Here is an 18,407-nt window from a genome sequence, read left to right as displayed (position 1 = left end):
CAGCTTTAGGAGGAATAGACATTTCGGCTGAAAATTTGCGTACTGCTGGTACGAAGTCCTAGAGGAACCAGTTTTGGAAAATCATTCGAGTCATCCAGGCATTTAAAGAGGCGAAATATGTGACAGGCACATTATTTTTTTTTTATTTTGATTTGAACGGAAGCTTTGAATCTTATCTTCAGTAAATTTTAACCAAAAGAAATAATTCGATCATTAGGATTTGAACCATTAAAGATTATTTTATTTTTCTGATAACATCGGTCTTAACAAGGTGTTTAAAGATGCGTAAAACCAATATCGTATGATGTTTTGATGTGAAAAAGACCTATAACTCGTAATATGTCAAAAAAGGGAATATCTACTACAAAACCTGTACACTATTTTATTGGGATATATAGTTTTTTGTAGTAATTTATTAGATTATGACGGATTAAAATCATTTTTTCAAAAATCTCCCGATTTTATCACTCTCCCCGGTTTATCACTCTAAAATTCATCATGGGGGTGATAAAATCGGGTTTTCACTGTAACAAATATCCCTCGTCCTGCATGAAGCTCAAATAGTACACTGGTTGAGATGTCGGACTGGCTTGACGATATAGTTGGTGATTTGAGTTCGATTCTCCCCACAGCGCGCTGTTGTTTTTATTCTTGTTTCGCTTGAATGGTAGTGGTCATGCATCATTTTGGTTGGAAGCTCGAGTCCTCGTGACAGTAGTGCTTTTTCTAAAATACCGTCTTCGGCACAGTGCACATTTCAGCACATTATCGGCACAGAGATTTGCCAAATAGGCATTGGATTTTTGCAACCTTTTCTATGGGTGTGAACACACCCTGGGTACTGCAATTTTTGACAATCAATTAATGCGGCATGCCTTAACTGGCAGACACTTCAGAATGAGAGCTTGAAGCTGCCCTGCTTAAAAGTTCATATCTAGGCGGCAACCAAAAATTGCGTTACGCAGAATGCGTTTTATTAACTTCTTCTTCCGCATTCGTAACCCAACGACATGCCACTCTTCAAAACAATTAATCGCTTCTTAATATCCTCTAAGAGTATCAGCAGCGGTCAGGTGTCAAAGCTTTAATAACACTTCATTTTTACACTTCGACGGCGTTAACCAGGCGTTATCTTGCTCCTGAGTGTTAAAAAAGCGAGCCTGGAGCCAAATTTAAATACCGATCAGCTCCTGATTTGACAGGTGCTAAAGTGTCTAGGGAAAATTTACAAAAGAAAATCGGTACGTCACTAGTGGCAAAATGGAACCAAGTTTAACACTTACCGGTGCGCAAATGGGCTGCTAAAGCAATAATAAAACCTAGAAAGTGTTCCGGGTCAACACCTGAGATAGCACTTACCGCTGCCGATGCTCTAATTCTTTTTATTTTTAGCTTCATTTGGAATATAAGGATTTTTGTTGTCATGGGCCAGTCTAATGCTCATCCATCAAGCGGAATATTTAAGCAGCACTGATTTAGAAATTCTAAATGTAGGAAATAAACCAACTTTTGTTAGGTGTGACAGAGAAGAGGTGATTGACATCACACTTTGTTCTAGAACAATTTCTCAGGAAATTTCAAATTGGCATGTGCCTAACGAAGAATCGATTTCTGACCACAGGTTTATCTATTTTGAACACTCAGGTGAGTTTTTAGAAACAATCACATTCAGAAACCCAAGAACAACTAATTGGGACCTATATTTGGAGCATATTGCTATTAAATTTCATGGATATACACCTGAAATTACTACTCCTTCTGAGTTGGATGAAGTGGTTGCAAAAACCACCGAAATTATCTTAAATTCTTATGAAGAAGCGTGTCCCTTACGAACGTTGAAATTCAACAAAAACAGTACACCATGGTGGAACTCAAATCTCAGTAAATTACGAAAAAACTGCAGACGCTCTTGGAACCGAAGGCGCACGGAAGGTTTTGATGCCTTCAAGTTGGCTCGCAGAGCTTACCGGAAAGCAACAAGAGCTGCCGAACGCTCAAGTTGGCAGAACTACTGCACAAACATTTCAAGCTTGCACGAAGCAAGTAGGTTAAATAAAGTCTTAGCCAAATCAAAAGATTATCAGGTTTCATACCTTAAAACCCCTAGTGGTGATTATACATCAAACGACGAAGAAACATTAAGTTGTCTATTCAATACTCACTTTCCAGGATGTGTTGATCAAGATTCATCGATAGAGCCTGAGTTCTTTTCTGGAAGTCTAGATTCCTTGCATTTTGCTCGGAAAATAGTTACTACAGAATCGATCAAATGGGCAATCGATGGTTTTGCTCAATACAAATCTCCTGGAAGTGAGGGTTTATTTCCAGTTTTGCTTCAAAAAGGTTTCGATCATTTCAAACACATATTAAGAAAAATAATGATAAGCAGTTTTGCTCATGGATATATTCCTAAACTTTGGCGGCAGATAGCCGTGAAATTCATCCCTAAAGGGGGACGATCATCATACGACGAAGCCAAAAGCTTTCGTCCTATTAGTCTAAGTTCATTTCTATTAAAAGCACTTGAACGTTTAATTGATCATCATATCAGGCAAGAATGCCTTGTCCAACATCCGATTAATGCGACACAACATGCATACCAAACAGGAAAATCAACATTAACTCTTCTGCACAACGTAGTACATAATATTGAAAATAGTTTTTCACAGAAAGAATCATGTCTAGGAGCGTTTCTAGACATAGAAGGAGCATTTGATAATGTCTCGTTTACATCAATAATGGATGCGGCACTACTTCATGGAGTGCCTAGTGTTATAACTAACTGGATTAGCGCAATGCTAAGTAACAGGAATCTTCATTCGTCTTTAAGACAGGCTTCAATAACAAAAGTTAGCACACATGGTTGCCCACAGGGAGGTGTACTATCACCTCTTTTGTGGAACCTAGTTGCAGACGGCTTGTTGAGAAAACTCAATGACCGTGGAATACCAACCTATGGATTCGCAGATGATTATCTTCTGCTGGTAAGAGGTTTGTGCATAAGCACATTATTTGATATAATGCAACAAGCTCTGCGCTCTGTTGAACGATGGTGTTCTCATGTAGAACTGTCAGTTAATCCTCTAAAAACTAATATTGTATTATTTACTAAAAAACGTATCACCCGCGGGGTGCGCCCTCTGCTGTTTTATGGTTCCGAAATCACCGTGTCTGATCAAGTTAAATATTTGGGTGTCATTCTTGACTCCAAATTAAACTGGTCTGATCACATCGAATTCAGAATCAAAAAAGCATGCATGGCCTTCGGGCAATGCCGACGTGCAATCGGAAAAAACTGGGGACTCAAACCCAAACATATTCACTGGATTTACTCCACAATAGTAAGACCAATTCTGGCCTATGGGCGTCTGGTGTGGTGGCAGAAAGGAGAAGTTGCAACAGTTCGGACTTAACTAAATCACCTTCAAAGGATGTGTCTTTTGGGGATGTCCGGATCGTTCACTACAACTCCTACTGCAGCACTAGAGGCTCTGTTTTCAATCAAACCTCTACACTTGTTCCTAAAACAGGAAGCCTTCTCATGTGCTTTTCGTCTACAGACAGTTGGTCTCTGGCTGTCAGGAAATATCGAAAGATCATCGAGTCATACAAATGTGTGGCCTGAATTAGTTAGATTAAACAAGTTTAATCTAGCTCCAAACGATTTAACACTCTCGAGTAGTTTTCCCTACATGGGGGTTTAAAATCAAATTTCCTTCTCCTCAAGAATGGTTATCAGGTTTCGTAGAGGACCAAATGTCCTCTCATATTGTATTCTATACTGACGGTTCATTATCAAACGGCCGTGCAGGTGCAGGAATTTACTGTCACGAGTTGAACATAGAATATGCTCAACCTCTAGGAAAATATTGTACAGTCTTTCAGGCTGAGCTATATGCTATTATGTATGGAGTGCAAATTGCACTTTAAAAGAAGATTATGTTCAGAACAATTTATTTCTGTTCAGATAGCCAAGCAGCTATCAAATCACTCAGTGCTTCCAGTTCTAGATCAAAACTGGTAATCGCATGCCGGAAAGCAATCGAAGAACTTGCTGAAGGCAATGGATTAAACCTTCTATGGGTACCCGGACATAAGGGAATTTTTGGAAACGAATGCGCCGACGAACTCGCTAGAGCTGGGACGGAAAAGGAATTTTACGGACCAGAGCCGGCTGTTCCAATATCACCATGTTGGTTCAGAAACCAAATTCAAACTTGGTCCTCTAACCAGCATGAACGATACTGGGAAGAGTTGGACACTTGTCGTCAAACTAAATTATTTTTAGAAAAACCATCTCCAATCATATCGAGTTACTTATTAACTTTAAATAAATTTCATTGCAGCATCTTGATCAGAGCACTCTCCGGTCATTGTAAACTCAACTATCACATGCACAACATTCAGCGTGCTGAATCTCCAGTATGTGGTAGTTGTGAATCAGATGTGGAAGATCCCTTCCATCTTATATGTAACTGTCCCTCATTTGCCAGACTACGTTTTCGTACTCTGGGATCTTACGCTTTAAGCGAATCTGAGTTTAAGAAGTTAAACTTAAAAAACATTCTATCATTCCTTACCGAATGTAGAAAAGAGCTTTAATGCTAATAATCCCTAGTGGAAAGGCTCTATGCCATCTTAAATAGTGTTGGAACACTGGCAACACAGTGATAGATGCTTGAGATTGAGAAGTAGAGATGAAGAAGTTGAGCGATTCTATTAGAAGAATGATGTCGTGTGAATCTGAGCTCTTAGAATAAAAACCATTTAATTAGTATATTACCGTGCGCTATTTACTAAAAATATCGACCCGTAATATTGGCGACGAGGATTTGTGGATTTTCTCACCTGTGTGGAATCCAACGGAGATGGACGATAAACCTAAGCAGTCACAATCGTCCTCCGGAGGACTGGACGATGACTTCAAGCGCATGATGATCGAAATGATGGGTACACAACAGAAGATTCTCCAAGAGCTAGCGATGTCCCGGGTCATGGCCACTACTGCCGCTGCTGCAAGCACTTCTTCAGGCGTGTCCGCGGGGTCTTCTTCAACGGATTCTAGAATGGAATCTCTAGCCAATTCCATGACTGAGTTTCACTACGACCCAGAAAATAACCTCACTTTTGAGAACTGGTTCAATCGACACGAAGATACATTTCGTGTTGATGCTGCTAGCTTAAATGATGCTGCTAGAGTTCGTCTTCTTCTTCGCAAGCTAAGTGATCACACCCATGCAGAATACATGAATCATATTCTGCCAAGGAGCACTCGTGATCTAAAGTTCGACGAAACCGTTCAAAAACTTAAGGAACTGTTCAGCTCACACACATCTCAGTTCTCTAAAAGGTATCACTGCCTAACACTGTGCAAAAAACCGACGGATGATTACCTTTCATATGCCGGAATGGTCAACCGTAGCTGCGAAGAATTTGGTGTCCCGACTTGCTCTGTAGACGAATTCAAATGCCTCATATTCGTCTGCGGACTACACGACAAAGAAGATTCCGAAATACGAACGGCCTTGCTGGCCAAGTTGGAAGGTAACAGGCAAATGAGTTTGGACGCACTTACTGCTGAAGTTCACCGAATCATCAATCTTCGAAAAGACACTAAAATCGTTGAACATACGTTGGACTTTCCGTTAGTCAATGCTATATCACGGCCACAGTATCATCGAGACGAACCAACACCTAGTAACGATCAACCGAAACTGACTGCGGGAAACAACAAGCCGAAAACCCCCTGCTGGAAATGCGGCCAGCTGCATTATGTCCGTGAGTGCCCTTATAGAGATCACCAATGTGCTGAGTGTCATCGATTCGGCCATAAGGAAGGCTATTGCCAGTGCATACCATCCAATCCTGGACGAAAGAAGAAGTGGAGTCAACAATTCCAATCCAACGGCATCTTCGTGGTCCATCAGCTGACAGCACAGCAACGACGAAAATATATCACCGTCGGGATTAATGACGTCAGCATTCAACTACAACTGGACTGTGCTTCGGATATAACCGTGATCTCCAAAGCGAACTGGGAACAAATTGGCAGCCCCGAAACAAAACCACCATCTCAGGAGGCCCGATCAGCTTCGGGTCAGCTGTTGCAGCTTATCGGCGAATTCAACTGTGGCATTTCTCTCAGAGGAGTTCTTCGTACAGGTACTGTTTTTGTTTCGGCTACTAACAATTTGAACCTTTTAGGCCTCGACTTCATCGATGACTTCAACCTTTGGGATGTCCCCCTGAGCACGATTTGCAACCAGTTGGTGTCAACAAGCGAGACTGAACGGTTGACTGCATGCTTCCCAAATTTATTCGCTAAATCGTTAGGATGCTGTTCTAAAGCGGAAGCAAAACTTTTTTTAAAACCTGAGTCTCAACCAGTATTTCGAGCCAAGCGAGCAGTCCCTTTTGCTGCTCTTGAAACTGTTAATAAGGAACTGGACCGACTTGAGCGATTGGGCATAATCTCACCAGTAGAGTTCTCTGAATGGGCAGCACCAATTGTTGTTGTAAAGAAAAAGCCCATTAACGGAGAACAATCGAAAATTCGAGTGTGTGCTGACTACTCAACTGGGTTGAATGACGTCATCGAAGCAAATCAATACCCTTTGCCTGTGCCCGAGGAAATTTTCACTAAACTTTCCGGTAGCATCGTATTTTCACACATCGATTTTTCTGATGCCTACCTACAGGTCCCAGTGGAAAGAAACTCGCGTCGATATCTAACAGTAAACACCCACCGTGGTCTATTCGAATTCAACAGACTGGTTCCTGGCGTTAAGTCTGCTCCTGGATGTTTTCAAAAAATTGTAGAATCCATGGTAGCAGGGTTGGAAGGAGTCGAAGTGTACTTGGATGACCTCCTTGTTCACGGTCGAACCGCAGCAGAGCACATCAACCGCTTAGAGAAGCTTCTCGAAAGAATCCAGAACTGGGGCTTCACTCTAAGCGTAGAAAAATGTAAATTTGCCATGTCGGAAATACGATACCTGGGATTTATTGTCAATAGTCAAGGTATCAAACCAGATCCGGAAAAAACAGCTTCTATCTGCAACATGCCAGCTCCACATGATGTTAGCACCCTACGTTCTTTTTTGGGAGCCGTTAACTTTTATGCTAAATTTGTTCCTAACATGCACGATCTCAGAAGTCCACTGGATGCACTACTTCGGAAAGATGTCAAATGGAAATGGAGTCAAGAGTGTCAGGCTGCTTTCGATCAGTTCAAACAAGTGCTACGATCAGACCTTCTTCTGGCTCACTACAACCCTGAGTTGGAAACAATCGTGGCAGCTGATGCGTCTAACTACGGTGTCGGTGCCTGTCTGATGCATCGCTATGCTGATGGTAATATACGAGTTGTTTGCCATGTATCACGAACTCTGACCCCTGCGGAACGCGGATATGGACAAGTGGAAAAAGAAGCATTGGCGCTTGTTTATGGTGTTACAAAATTTCATCGTTTTATCTATGGCAGAAAATTTATACTACAAACCGACCACAAACCACTTGTGGCTGTTTTTGGATCCAAAAAAGGTATCCCGGTACATACTTCAAATCGTCTTCAACGCTGGGCCCTTACGTTGTTAACCTATGATTTCAATATCGAACATATCGCTACTCAAGAGTTCCGCTATGCGGACATGCTTTCTAGACTCATTGACCCCAAAACCAAGGTTGATGAAGATTTTGTGATAGCAGCAGTACAACTTGAAGATGATGTGAATGCTACGTTTTCTTCGGCAATGTCTGCAATTCCAGTCACTTTTAAGCATTTGCTCTCAGCGACCCAAAATGATAGAGTCCTACAAAAAGTTATACAGCAAGTTGAAAATGGATGGCCTAAGTCGTCAAGCAACTTGGATCCCGAAGTTCGTTCGTTTTTCCCAAAAAAAGATGCATTTTCGATGTCGCAAGGGTGTCTTATGGTGGGAGACCGAATAGTTGTTCCTGATTGCTTCCGTCAGCAAGTTCTTAATACGCTTCATCGAGGTCATCCTGGTCAAGAGAGGATGAAATCAATAATGCGATGTCACGTATACTGGCCAGGTATCGATTCAGATGTGGAAAACTACGTCCATTCTTGTAAATCGTGTGCAGCTGTCGCTAAAGCTCCAACAAAAACATTGTTGTCTTCATGGCCACGAGCTATTCATCCTTGGCAGCGTCTTCATATTGACTATGCGGGCCCATTTGAGGGGCACACTTTTCTCGTCATTGTGGACTCTCATAGTAAATGGCCGGAGATTATCAAAACATCCAATACGTCAGCGCAAGCAACTATAGATAATCTGTTCGAATGTTTTGCTCGCTATGGCCTGCCAGAAACTATAGTATCGGATAATGGAACCCAATTCTCCAGTGCTCTTTTCAAGAATTTTTGTGAAAGCTTTGGAATTGTTCATATCCGTACAGCTCCATATCATCCTCAATCAAACGGCCAGGCCGAACGATTTGTGGATACCCTAAAGCGCAGCCTTCGCAAAATAATGCCCAGCACAGGAAACTCGATTGCCAAATCACTGCAAATATTTTTATCAACATATCGAAGCACTCCTAACAAATCGGCACCAGAAGGTAAATCCCCAGCGGAGATCCTGATGGGGAGGAAACATAGGACAATGTTGGATCTACTGAAACCCAAGAAGTTTGATTCAGACCATCTGCATGTGGAGCAAGAAGTTCAAAACAACCAATTCAACAGGAAGCATGGGGCGCGGTTTCGAACTTTTAAAAAAGGTGATCACGTCTACGCCTCAACTATCAAGGCTGGGAAATTGGTATGGATGGAGGCTGTCATCATCGAGCGAATCGGGAACGTGATGTTCAACGTGTGGTTGAACCAACAGCGAAGACTCATCCGCTCTCATACGAACCAGTTGCGTGCTCGGGGGGACCATCAAGTCGAGGCCTTAGTACCTGAGGATCAGCGTGTATCGAGTAGGCTTCCGTTACATGTTCTACTTGGTGATTTCGGGTTGAGTAATTCTGAAGGCGAGGATGAATTACTGGTTCCAGATACACCGAAAACAGTGGAGCAGCTTCCTAAGGAAAAAAATCGTCCTGCTGTTCTTCTGAGAAGGTCAACAAGAATAAGGAGAATGCCGACTCGGTACAACCCATACTTCTATAAATAAAAGGGGAGGTGTTGGAACACTGGCAACACAGTGATAGATGCTTGAGATTGAGAAGTAGAGATGAAGAAGTTGAGCGATTCTATTAGAAGAATGATGTCGTGTGAATCTGAGCTCTTAGAATAAAAACCATTTAATTAGTATATTACCGTGCGCTATTTACTAAAAGTATCGATCCGTAATAAATAGATTGAATTTATTTCTTCCTTTTATAGGTTTTTCAGGTTTCTCAGGTAAATGATGAAATCTTGGATAAAATAAGGCTAGGCACAATTTTCCCGTATGTTTGGATAACGTGCCGCTATTAAGCCTACCCCCATTCTGATACCTGATACCTGTCATGGGCCAGTCTAATGCTCATCCATCAAGCGTGCAATGAATATCAATCGCTATCGCAACGGGCCTTTTGAATTTTTACCTGTCTGGCCCATGAGCCAGCTCATTAACATCCTCTAACCAGCTACATTGCGACACACACAGATACCCAATAATGCACTCACATGACGCAAAACTAACCTCATCGATAACAGGATACTGGAGGGATCAGTTGTGCTAGGTTTCCTATCACGTCAATCGAATGAGGAACATGTATTCATTTGAAATCCACAGTAGTTTTATGAAAGCCTTTTTTCAACGGCTTCGAATATAACAATCTTTGCAGTTACTCGTTTCTCTGTTGGTTTGACTCTATACATTGGATACTTCTACGGACCTTCCATAAAAAGAACATGAGCACACTGGTACGATTAAATCAAGCATCATAATTTAAACTATCCTCCCTCTAGTCAAGAGTTCCTCCTTCCTGCCCCTCATTCCTCGACCACCGTCCGGGTCGAATTCGGCTTAGGCGGATAAGTCGCTCATAAGAAACTGGCAAACCTGTTCTCCCGTTATTCGGCCACCATATGTTAGAAGTTTTACGGTATGGTGTTACCAAATCCAAAAGAGCAGCTCGCGGAAATAGAGTACGATCTCAGAGATAGGGAACTTCGTGTGCCCTACCATTGCCTGTATACTTTTGGCCTTCGTTTTCTCGTGACTCCAAATAAGGCATTACTTCAGATCTATTAGGAGCTTGATCAAGAGGACATATCCGGTCCTTGAGTGCCGTTCAAGATAAATTTGGTTTTAAGTTTACCCCAACTGGGTACCAAATCCCATGAAAATTGGCAGGGTACGTATCAACAAATGTTCACTGGACACTCGTATTAAGCCTCTAAATGTCAACAAGCATTGAAACTCCTAGAATGCTTTGTAAGCATGTTCATTATCTCCTCCCCGGAAACTATAATACCTTATTCATTGAAACAAATGGACGAAAAGCCCGATTTTTCAAGAGTCCACCTTCACAGGCACTCACGAAACTACTCATGCGGAATACATCATAGTAACCCATATGTCAGCAGAGAAAAATTACAGCGCTGGCGAAAACAGTGAAGTGACACATCTTCGTTTAATGGCGTGCGAGTTCAAGGAATGGTAGTTCTTTGCGTCAAAAATGACCACTTTGCGGCCCTTGGGATACGCCCTTTTTGGTATTTACAAATGTCTTAACCCTCATCCGCATTAGGGTGTCATTTTGACACCATTTTCTTCTTTTTGGTTCTGATTCGGGCAGAGAGCGAAGCCGACAGACGAAATAATGATGCGTGTCGTGACAAGCAAACGTGAACTACTATCAATAGAAAATTTCCAACCAAGAAACGTACGACACGCATCATTATTTCGTCTGTCGGCTCCGCTCTCTGCCCGAATCACTACGTTTTGCTGGACGCGCTGCTTGTAGTTCTAGAAATTCAGGAATGATTTTACGTTTATAATTTTCATATTTTTGTGAAATCTCACTGCGTGGTTTGTTGCACCTCACGAGAATGTAGATTAAATTTGCTTTCCAATGAATATACTTTTTATTGGTCCAAACAAAGTGAAAGCACTGAAAATTCGGGTACAACCTGACGGTGGACCACATAAAGAGATGAAATTTCACTTTGTAAAATAATTGCGCAAAGTAGTGAACTTTGAAAAATTCCAGTAATTTCAATTTTTGTTGCATCAAAAATCTAAAGACTGCAAAATGTTAGAACTTTAATAAAGTTTGTTGTCATATTTTTTCTAAAACTCTACTATCGCTCGAACAGTATTTACTAGCAATCGAACGAAAAGTAGTTTTTTAGGCCACTTTTTTGAACTTTTTGTGACCATTTCATTAAAAAAAATTTAAAAAAATATTTGTTGTCTTCATGATGTAGGCATTAACTTCAGCTTTCATATGCATAAGACAAATATTTTTTTGGACGTGTAACATATGAACTACAGCAGTTTTCGTGAGGCATGTTTTTTCGGATTGTTTTTCTTTCATGCTGAATAACGAGAAAACTTGTAACTTTAGCTGTATATAATGTTCTAAACATATTTTACTGACATTACAAGGTTTCTTTTGGTGTAAGTTTTGTTTACATCGGTTTAACACGCCACACGATTTGAGCTAGTGGTGTCAAATTGACACTCCTAGTGCTGATTAGGGTAATGAAATCTAATGCGGATGAGGGTTAAAACACTTAGACAACAATCAGAGCATTGAAATAAAGGCCGTTTCTGGACGAGCGAAAATTTTGACCGTAAAGAACCTCCAAAAGGTGCTGAAATGGGAGTCCGAGGGGTACAACTCTGCGTGCATTTGGTCGGAAGGTCGGTGCAGTCGGAAAATCAGTGAGAAGATAGATAGCGAACATGGACAAATTTGTCTACCGATTTCGTAACTACATTAAAGAACATTGTTCAAGCAAGGGAAGTCGAAACCCGTGCATAGCAACGACTGGCCTAGCTGTCGTTATAATTTACTTGATCTTACTGAAACGATAAAGATTTATGTCTGCTAATTTGATCGATTGATGATTTTACCTTGATTTTTCGTGTTACAAGCCAAAACCTACACACAATTGCAACCGTAGTTCTAGCATTGGATGAACGCTCTCTTAACTAACGCTAACACTTTTTTTTCTTATCATTAAACAAAACATTCTATTGGAATCCATTGCAGGGTTGAACCCCTTTCGTACGAGCACCTGTACAATCTAGGCCGCACCGGGGGCAGTACCTTCGGCGCGTCGACCCAGAACGGCTACAAGCCCAAGGTGGGCATGCACTCGATCTATTCCGAATCGGACGAAGGCGACTGGTGCTAGCAGAGGTGGTGGAAAAACCAGAAATCGGGAGATCCCTCGACGGTCTCCACCACAGTGCAACGCAGCCAGGCAGCGCGCAGCAGTTCGAGTTCGGAATGCAACGACAGCAACTACAACAATCACTCCGAGGAACAACAGCAACAGCAACAACCATCAGCAGCATTAGCAGAAGCTGAACTCATAATTGGCCGTAGGAGGAGCAACAAAACTAGACAAACAAACAAAAGAGAAAGCAACATTAGCTATAAGTTGAGCATAGGTTACAAATCGAGATTGCCGAAGACGATTCTCGGTCGTATCGGCAAACACTGGATCTTCGGCGTTTACATCGCTAGCAAAACAAGAAGCGGTCAGGTGTTGTCAGGACATCAAACAGAACAAAAAACATTTACAACACCAAAATTTGACGCCATTTTCGTCCATCTAGTAGAATTTATCGCAACGCTTTGGTTCGCGTTTTAAACGTTCTTATTTGGCAATCGATCGTGGTCCCGAGAATCGGTTCCGTCGATTGTCACTAATTCAACAGCTACATAAGTCCATCCAGAGAGAAGAATCGAAATAGTTTTTTTTTTCTATTTAGTAGAAGAAAAACAAGTAAAAAAAATCTAAAGTAGGTAGACGATGAAAGCAATACAGATAGAGCACTATCTGAATTCCGCGGGGAAAAGGTTACGTTGGTATTCTAATTGATTCTAGCAGGAGTTTAAATTTTAATCCAACCCGGATTGTTCGTATTTACTCACTCTCATCCAATCACTATCGATAAATTAAGTAATTTACACACTGTTAACTTTTCATATAAATTTTAACGATACGATAATCATCTCTAGGATCAATTCACCACTCAAGTTTATCTTGACTATATTTATAGTTTAATAACGGAATTGTTGCCGCTTAATCTTATCCAAAACGAATGTTGGAGAGAGGGAGAAAAATATCTCACAAGAGTGAAGTGAGGAAAAGATGAAGCAAGGATATCATCGGGTATCAAAGATCACAAATCAGTAAGGACTTTATCGATACTGTCACTTTTTAATTACAGATATATAACGCTTCAAAATGGAAAAACTTATTCACATAAAGCGTTCTTAGGAAATCAGTTTTTGTTTTGTTAGTTATAAGTTTAACGCTTTTTATTTTTAAACGGATGAATGAAATTCTTAAATCTTTTATAAGTTTTTATAAATCGTCAATAAATAATTCAAATAATGAAAGCTGGAACTAAATCTGAATGCTTAAATCTGAATCTGAATTCAGATTCAGCATAAGCATTCAGAACTAAGATTGCGAATTCAGATTCAGAATTAAAATTCAGAATTCAGATTCAGAATTCAGATTCAGAATTCAGATTCATAATTCAGATTCAGAGTTCAGATTCAGAATTCAGATTCAGAATTCAGATTCAGAATTCAGATTCAGAATTCAGATTCAGAATTCAGATTCAGAATTCAGAACTCAGATTCAGAATTCAGATTCAGAATTCAGATTCAGAATTCAGATTCAGAATTCAGATTCAGAATTCAGATTCAGAATTCAGATTCAGAATTCAGTTTCAGAATTCAGATTCAGAATTCAGATTCAGAATTCAGATTCAGAATTCAGATTCAGAATTCAGATTCAGAATTCAGATTCAGAATTCAGATTCAGAATTCAGATTCAGAATTCAGATTCAGAATTCAGATTCAGAATTCAGATTCAGAATTCAGATTCAGAATTCAGATTCAGAATTCAGATTCAGAATTCAGATTCAGAATTCAGATTCAGAATTCAGATTCAGAATTCAGATTCAGAATTCAGATTCAGAATTCAGATTCAGAATTCAGATTCAGAATTCAGATTCAGAATTCAGATTCAGAATTCAGATTCAGAATTCAGATTCAGAATTCAGATTCAGAATTCAGATTCAGAATTCAGATTCAGAATTCAGATTCAGAATTCAGATTCAGAATTCAGATTCAGAATTCAGATTCAGAATTCAGATTCAGAATTCAGATTCAGAATTCAGATTCAGAATTCAGATTCAGAATTCAGATTCAGAATTCAGATTCAGAATTCAGATTCAGAATTCAGATTCAGAATTCAGATTCAGAATTCAGATTCAGAATTCAGATTCAGAATTCAGATTCAGAATTCAGATTCAGAATTCAGATTCAGAATTCAGATTCAGAATTCAGATTCAGAATTCAGATTCAGAATTCAGATTCAGAATTCAGATTCAGAATTCAGATTCAGAATTCAGATTCAGAATTCAGATTCAGAATTCAGATTCAGAATTCAGATTCAGAATTCAGATTCAGAATTCAGATTCAGAATTCAGATTCAAAATTCAGATTCAGAATTCAGATTCAGAATTCAAATTCAGAATTCAGATTCAGAATTCAGATTCAGAATTCAGATTCAGAATTCAGATTCAGAATTCAGATTCAGAATTCAGATTCAGAATTCAGATTCAGAATTCAGATTCAGAATTCAGATTCAGAATTCAGATTCAAAATTCAGATTCAGAATTCAGATTCAGAATTCAAATTCAGAATTCAGATTCAGAATTCAGATTCAGAATTCAGATTCAGAATTCAGATTCAGAATTCAGATTCAGAATTCAGATTTAGAATTCAGATTCAGAATTCAGATTCAAAATTCAGATTCAGAATTCAGATTCAGAATTCAGATTCAGAATTCAGATTCAAAATTCAGATTCAGAATTCAGATTCAGAATTCAGATTCAGAATTCAGATTCAGAATTCAGATTCAAAATTCAGATTCAGAATTCAGATTCAGAATTCAGATTCAGAATTCAGATTCAGAATTCAGATTCAGAATTCAGATTCAGAATTCAGATTCAGAATTCAGATTCAGAATTCAGATTCAGAATTCAGATTCAGAATTCAGATTCAGAATTCAGATTCAGAATTCAGATTCAGAATTCAGATTCAGAATTCAGATTCAGAATTCAGATTCAGAATTCAGATTCAGAATTCAGATTCAGAATTCAGATTCAGAATTCAGATTCAGAATTCAGATTCAGAATTCAGATTCAGAATTCAGATTCAGAATTCAGATTCAGAATTCAGATTCAGAATTCAGATTCAGAATTCAGATTCAGAATTCAGAATTCAGATTCAGAATTCAAATTCAGAATTCAGATTCAGAATTCAGATTCAGAATTCAGATTCAGAATTCAGATTCAGAATTCAGATTCAGAATTCAGATTCAGAATTCAGATTCAGAATTCAGATTCAGAATTCAGATTCAGAATTCAGATTCAGAATTCAGATTCAGATTCAGAATTCAGATTCAGAATTCAGATTCAGAATTCAGATTCAGAATTCAGATTCAGAATTCAGATTCAGAATTCAGATTCAGAATTCAGATTCAGAATTCAGATTCAGAATTCAGATTCAGAATTCAGATTCAGAATTCAGATTCAGAATTCAGATTCAGAATTCAGATTCAGAATTCAGATTCAGAATTCAGATTCAGAATTCAGATTCAGAATTCAGATTCAGAATTCAGATTCAGAATTCAGATTCAGAATTCAGATTCAGAATTCAGATTCAGAATTCAGATTCAGAATTCAGATTCAGAATTCAGATTCAGAATTCAGATTCAGAATTCAGATTCAGAATTCAGATTCAGAATTCAGATTCAGAATTCAGATTCAGAATTCAGATTCAGAATTCAGATTCAGAATTCAGATTCAGAATTCAGATTCAGAATTCAGATTCAGAATTCAGATTCAGAATTTAGATTCAGAATTCAGATTCAGAATTCAGATACAGAATTCAGATTCAGAATTCAGATTCAGAATTCAGATTCAGAATTCAGATTCAGAATTCAGATTCAGAATTCAGATTCAGAATCCAGATTCAGAATCCAGATTCAGAATTCAGATTCAGAATTCAGATTCAGAATTTAGATTCAGAATTCAGATTGTTCTGGAACGAAGGAGCTTTGTTGAACCACCCTAACACCAGAAAAGGCCCAGTAGTAACATGGCGATGCTGCGCGCATTAACGGCGGTAATGCGCGCCAAAATCATCGGTTTTCCTCGGACACGAAGAGGTTTTTTCCGAAGGATCGAGCCACCGTCGATCCTTGACTCGGTCTCTTTTCCCAACCAACCACCAGCTAAGACGGATCACGGTAACACTATCAGAGGCCAGCATGGCCATAGTCAGAGGTCCAAAAGGGACCATAGTTTGAGTCAGAAGTCCAAAAGGGACAATTTTGTGTCAGCTTATTGGTAATTAGTTTAAGTTATGTCGGTAAAATACAGTCCACCTTGTTAATGTTTTATGAAATTGAGTGAGTGAGTTTATTCTACAAAGAAAGTTCTGATGCTATCGATCCTGCCATCAGGGGCGATCCTGAACACAGATTCAGAATTTAGATTCAGAATTCAGATTCAGAATTCAGATTCAGAATTCAGAATTCAGAATTCAGATTCAGAATTCAGATTCAGAATTCAGATTCAGAATTCAGATTCAGAATTCAGATTCAGAATTCAGATTCAGAATTCAGATTCAGAATTCAGATTCAGAATTCAGATTCAGAATTCAGATTCAGAATTCAGATTCAGAATTCAGATTCAGAATTCAGATTCAGAATTCAGATTCAGAATTCAGATTCAGAATTCAGATTCAGAATTCAGATTCAGAATTCAGATTCAGAATTCAGATTCAGAATTCAGATTCAGAATTCAGATTCAGAATTCAGATTCAGAATTCAGATTCAGAATTCAGATTCAGAATTCAGATTCAGAATTCAGATTCAGAATTCAGATTCAGAATTCAGATTCAGAATTCAGATTCAGAATTCAGATTCAGAATTCAGATTCAGAATTCAGATTCAGAATTCAGATTCAGAATTCAGATTCAGAATTCAGATTCAGAATTCAGATTCAGAATTCAGATTCAGAATTCAGATTCAGAATTCAGATTCAGAATTCAGATTCAGAATTCAGATTCAGAATTCAGATTCAGAATTCAGATTCAGAATTCAGATTCAGAATTCAGATTCAGAATTCAGATTCAGAATTCAGATTCAGAATTCAGATTCAGAATTCAGATTCAGAATTCAGATTCAGAATTCAGATTCAGAATTCAGATTCAGAATTCAGATTCAGAATTCAGATTCAGAATTCAGATTCAGAATTCAGATTCAGAATTCAGATTCAGAATTCAGATTCAGAATTCAGATTCAGAATTCAGATTCAGAATTCAGATTCAGAATTAAGATTCAGAATTCAGATTCAGAATTCAGATTCAGAATTCAGATTCAGAATTCAGATTCAGAATTCAGATATTCAGATTCAGATTCAGATTCAGAATTCAGATTCAGAATTCAGATTCAGAATTCAGATTCAGAATTCAGATTCAGAATTCAGATTCAGAATTCAGATTCAGAATTCAGATTCAGAATTCAGATTCAGAATTCAGATTCAGAATTCAGATTCAGAATTCAGATTCAGAATTCAGATTCAGAATTCAGATTCAGAATTCAGATTCAGAATTCAGATTCAGAATTCAGATTCAGAATTCAGATTCAGAATTCAGATTCAGAATTCAGATTCAGAATTCAGATTCAGAATTCAGATTCAGAATTCAGATTCAGAATTCAGATTCAGAATTCAGATTCAGAATTCAGATTCAGAATTCAGATTCAGAATTCAGATTCAGAATTCAGATTCAGAATTCAGATTCAGAATTCAGATTCAGAATTCAGATTCAGAATTCAGATTCAGAATTCAGATTCAGAATTCAGATTCAGATTCAGAATTCAGATTCAGAATTCAGATTCAGAATTCAGATTCAGAATTCAGATTCAGAATTCAGATTCAGAATTCAGATTCAGAATTCAGATTCAGAATTCAGATTCAGAATTCAGATTCAGAATTCAGATTCAGAATTCAGATTCAGAATTCAGATTCAGAATTCAGATTCAGATTCAGAATTCAGATTCAGAATTCAGATTCAGAATTCAGATTCAGAATTCAGATTCAGAATTCAGATTCAGAATTCAGATTCAGAATCAGATTCAGAATTCAGATTCAGAATTCAGATTCAGAATTCAGATTCAG

The 18,407-nt window shown here is 38.6% G+C and overlaps 1 protein-coding gene across 1 annotated transcript in view; it reads left to right on the top strand.

Moving 5' to 3' along the window:
- Window positions 1–13,390, top strand: part of LOC129756293 (voltage-dependent calcium channel type A subunit alpha-1) — a 145,585-nt gene extending 132,195 nt beyond the window's left edge. Inside the window, exon 26 of the mRNA XM_055753118.1 lies at window positions 12,181–13,390. Coding sequence (XP_055609093.1) covers window positions 12,181–12,325 — 145 coding nt within the window. The 3' untranslated portion in view covers window positions 12,326–13,390. The remainder of the gene's footprint in view (window positions 1–12,180) is intronic.
- The last annotated feature ends 5,017 nt before the right edge of the window (window positions 13,391–18,407 follow it).

This window comes from Uranotaenia lowii, chromosome 3, assembly GCF_029784155.1.
Source record: "Uranotaenia lowii strain MFRU-FL chromosome 3, ASM2978415v1, whole genome shotgun sequence".
NCBI lineage: Eukaryota > Metazoa > Arthropoda > Insecta > Diptera > Culicidae > Uranotaenia > Uranotaenia lowii.
This window is presented reverse-complemented; position numbering and strand designations above follow the sequence as displayed.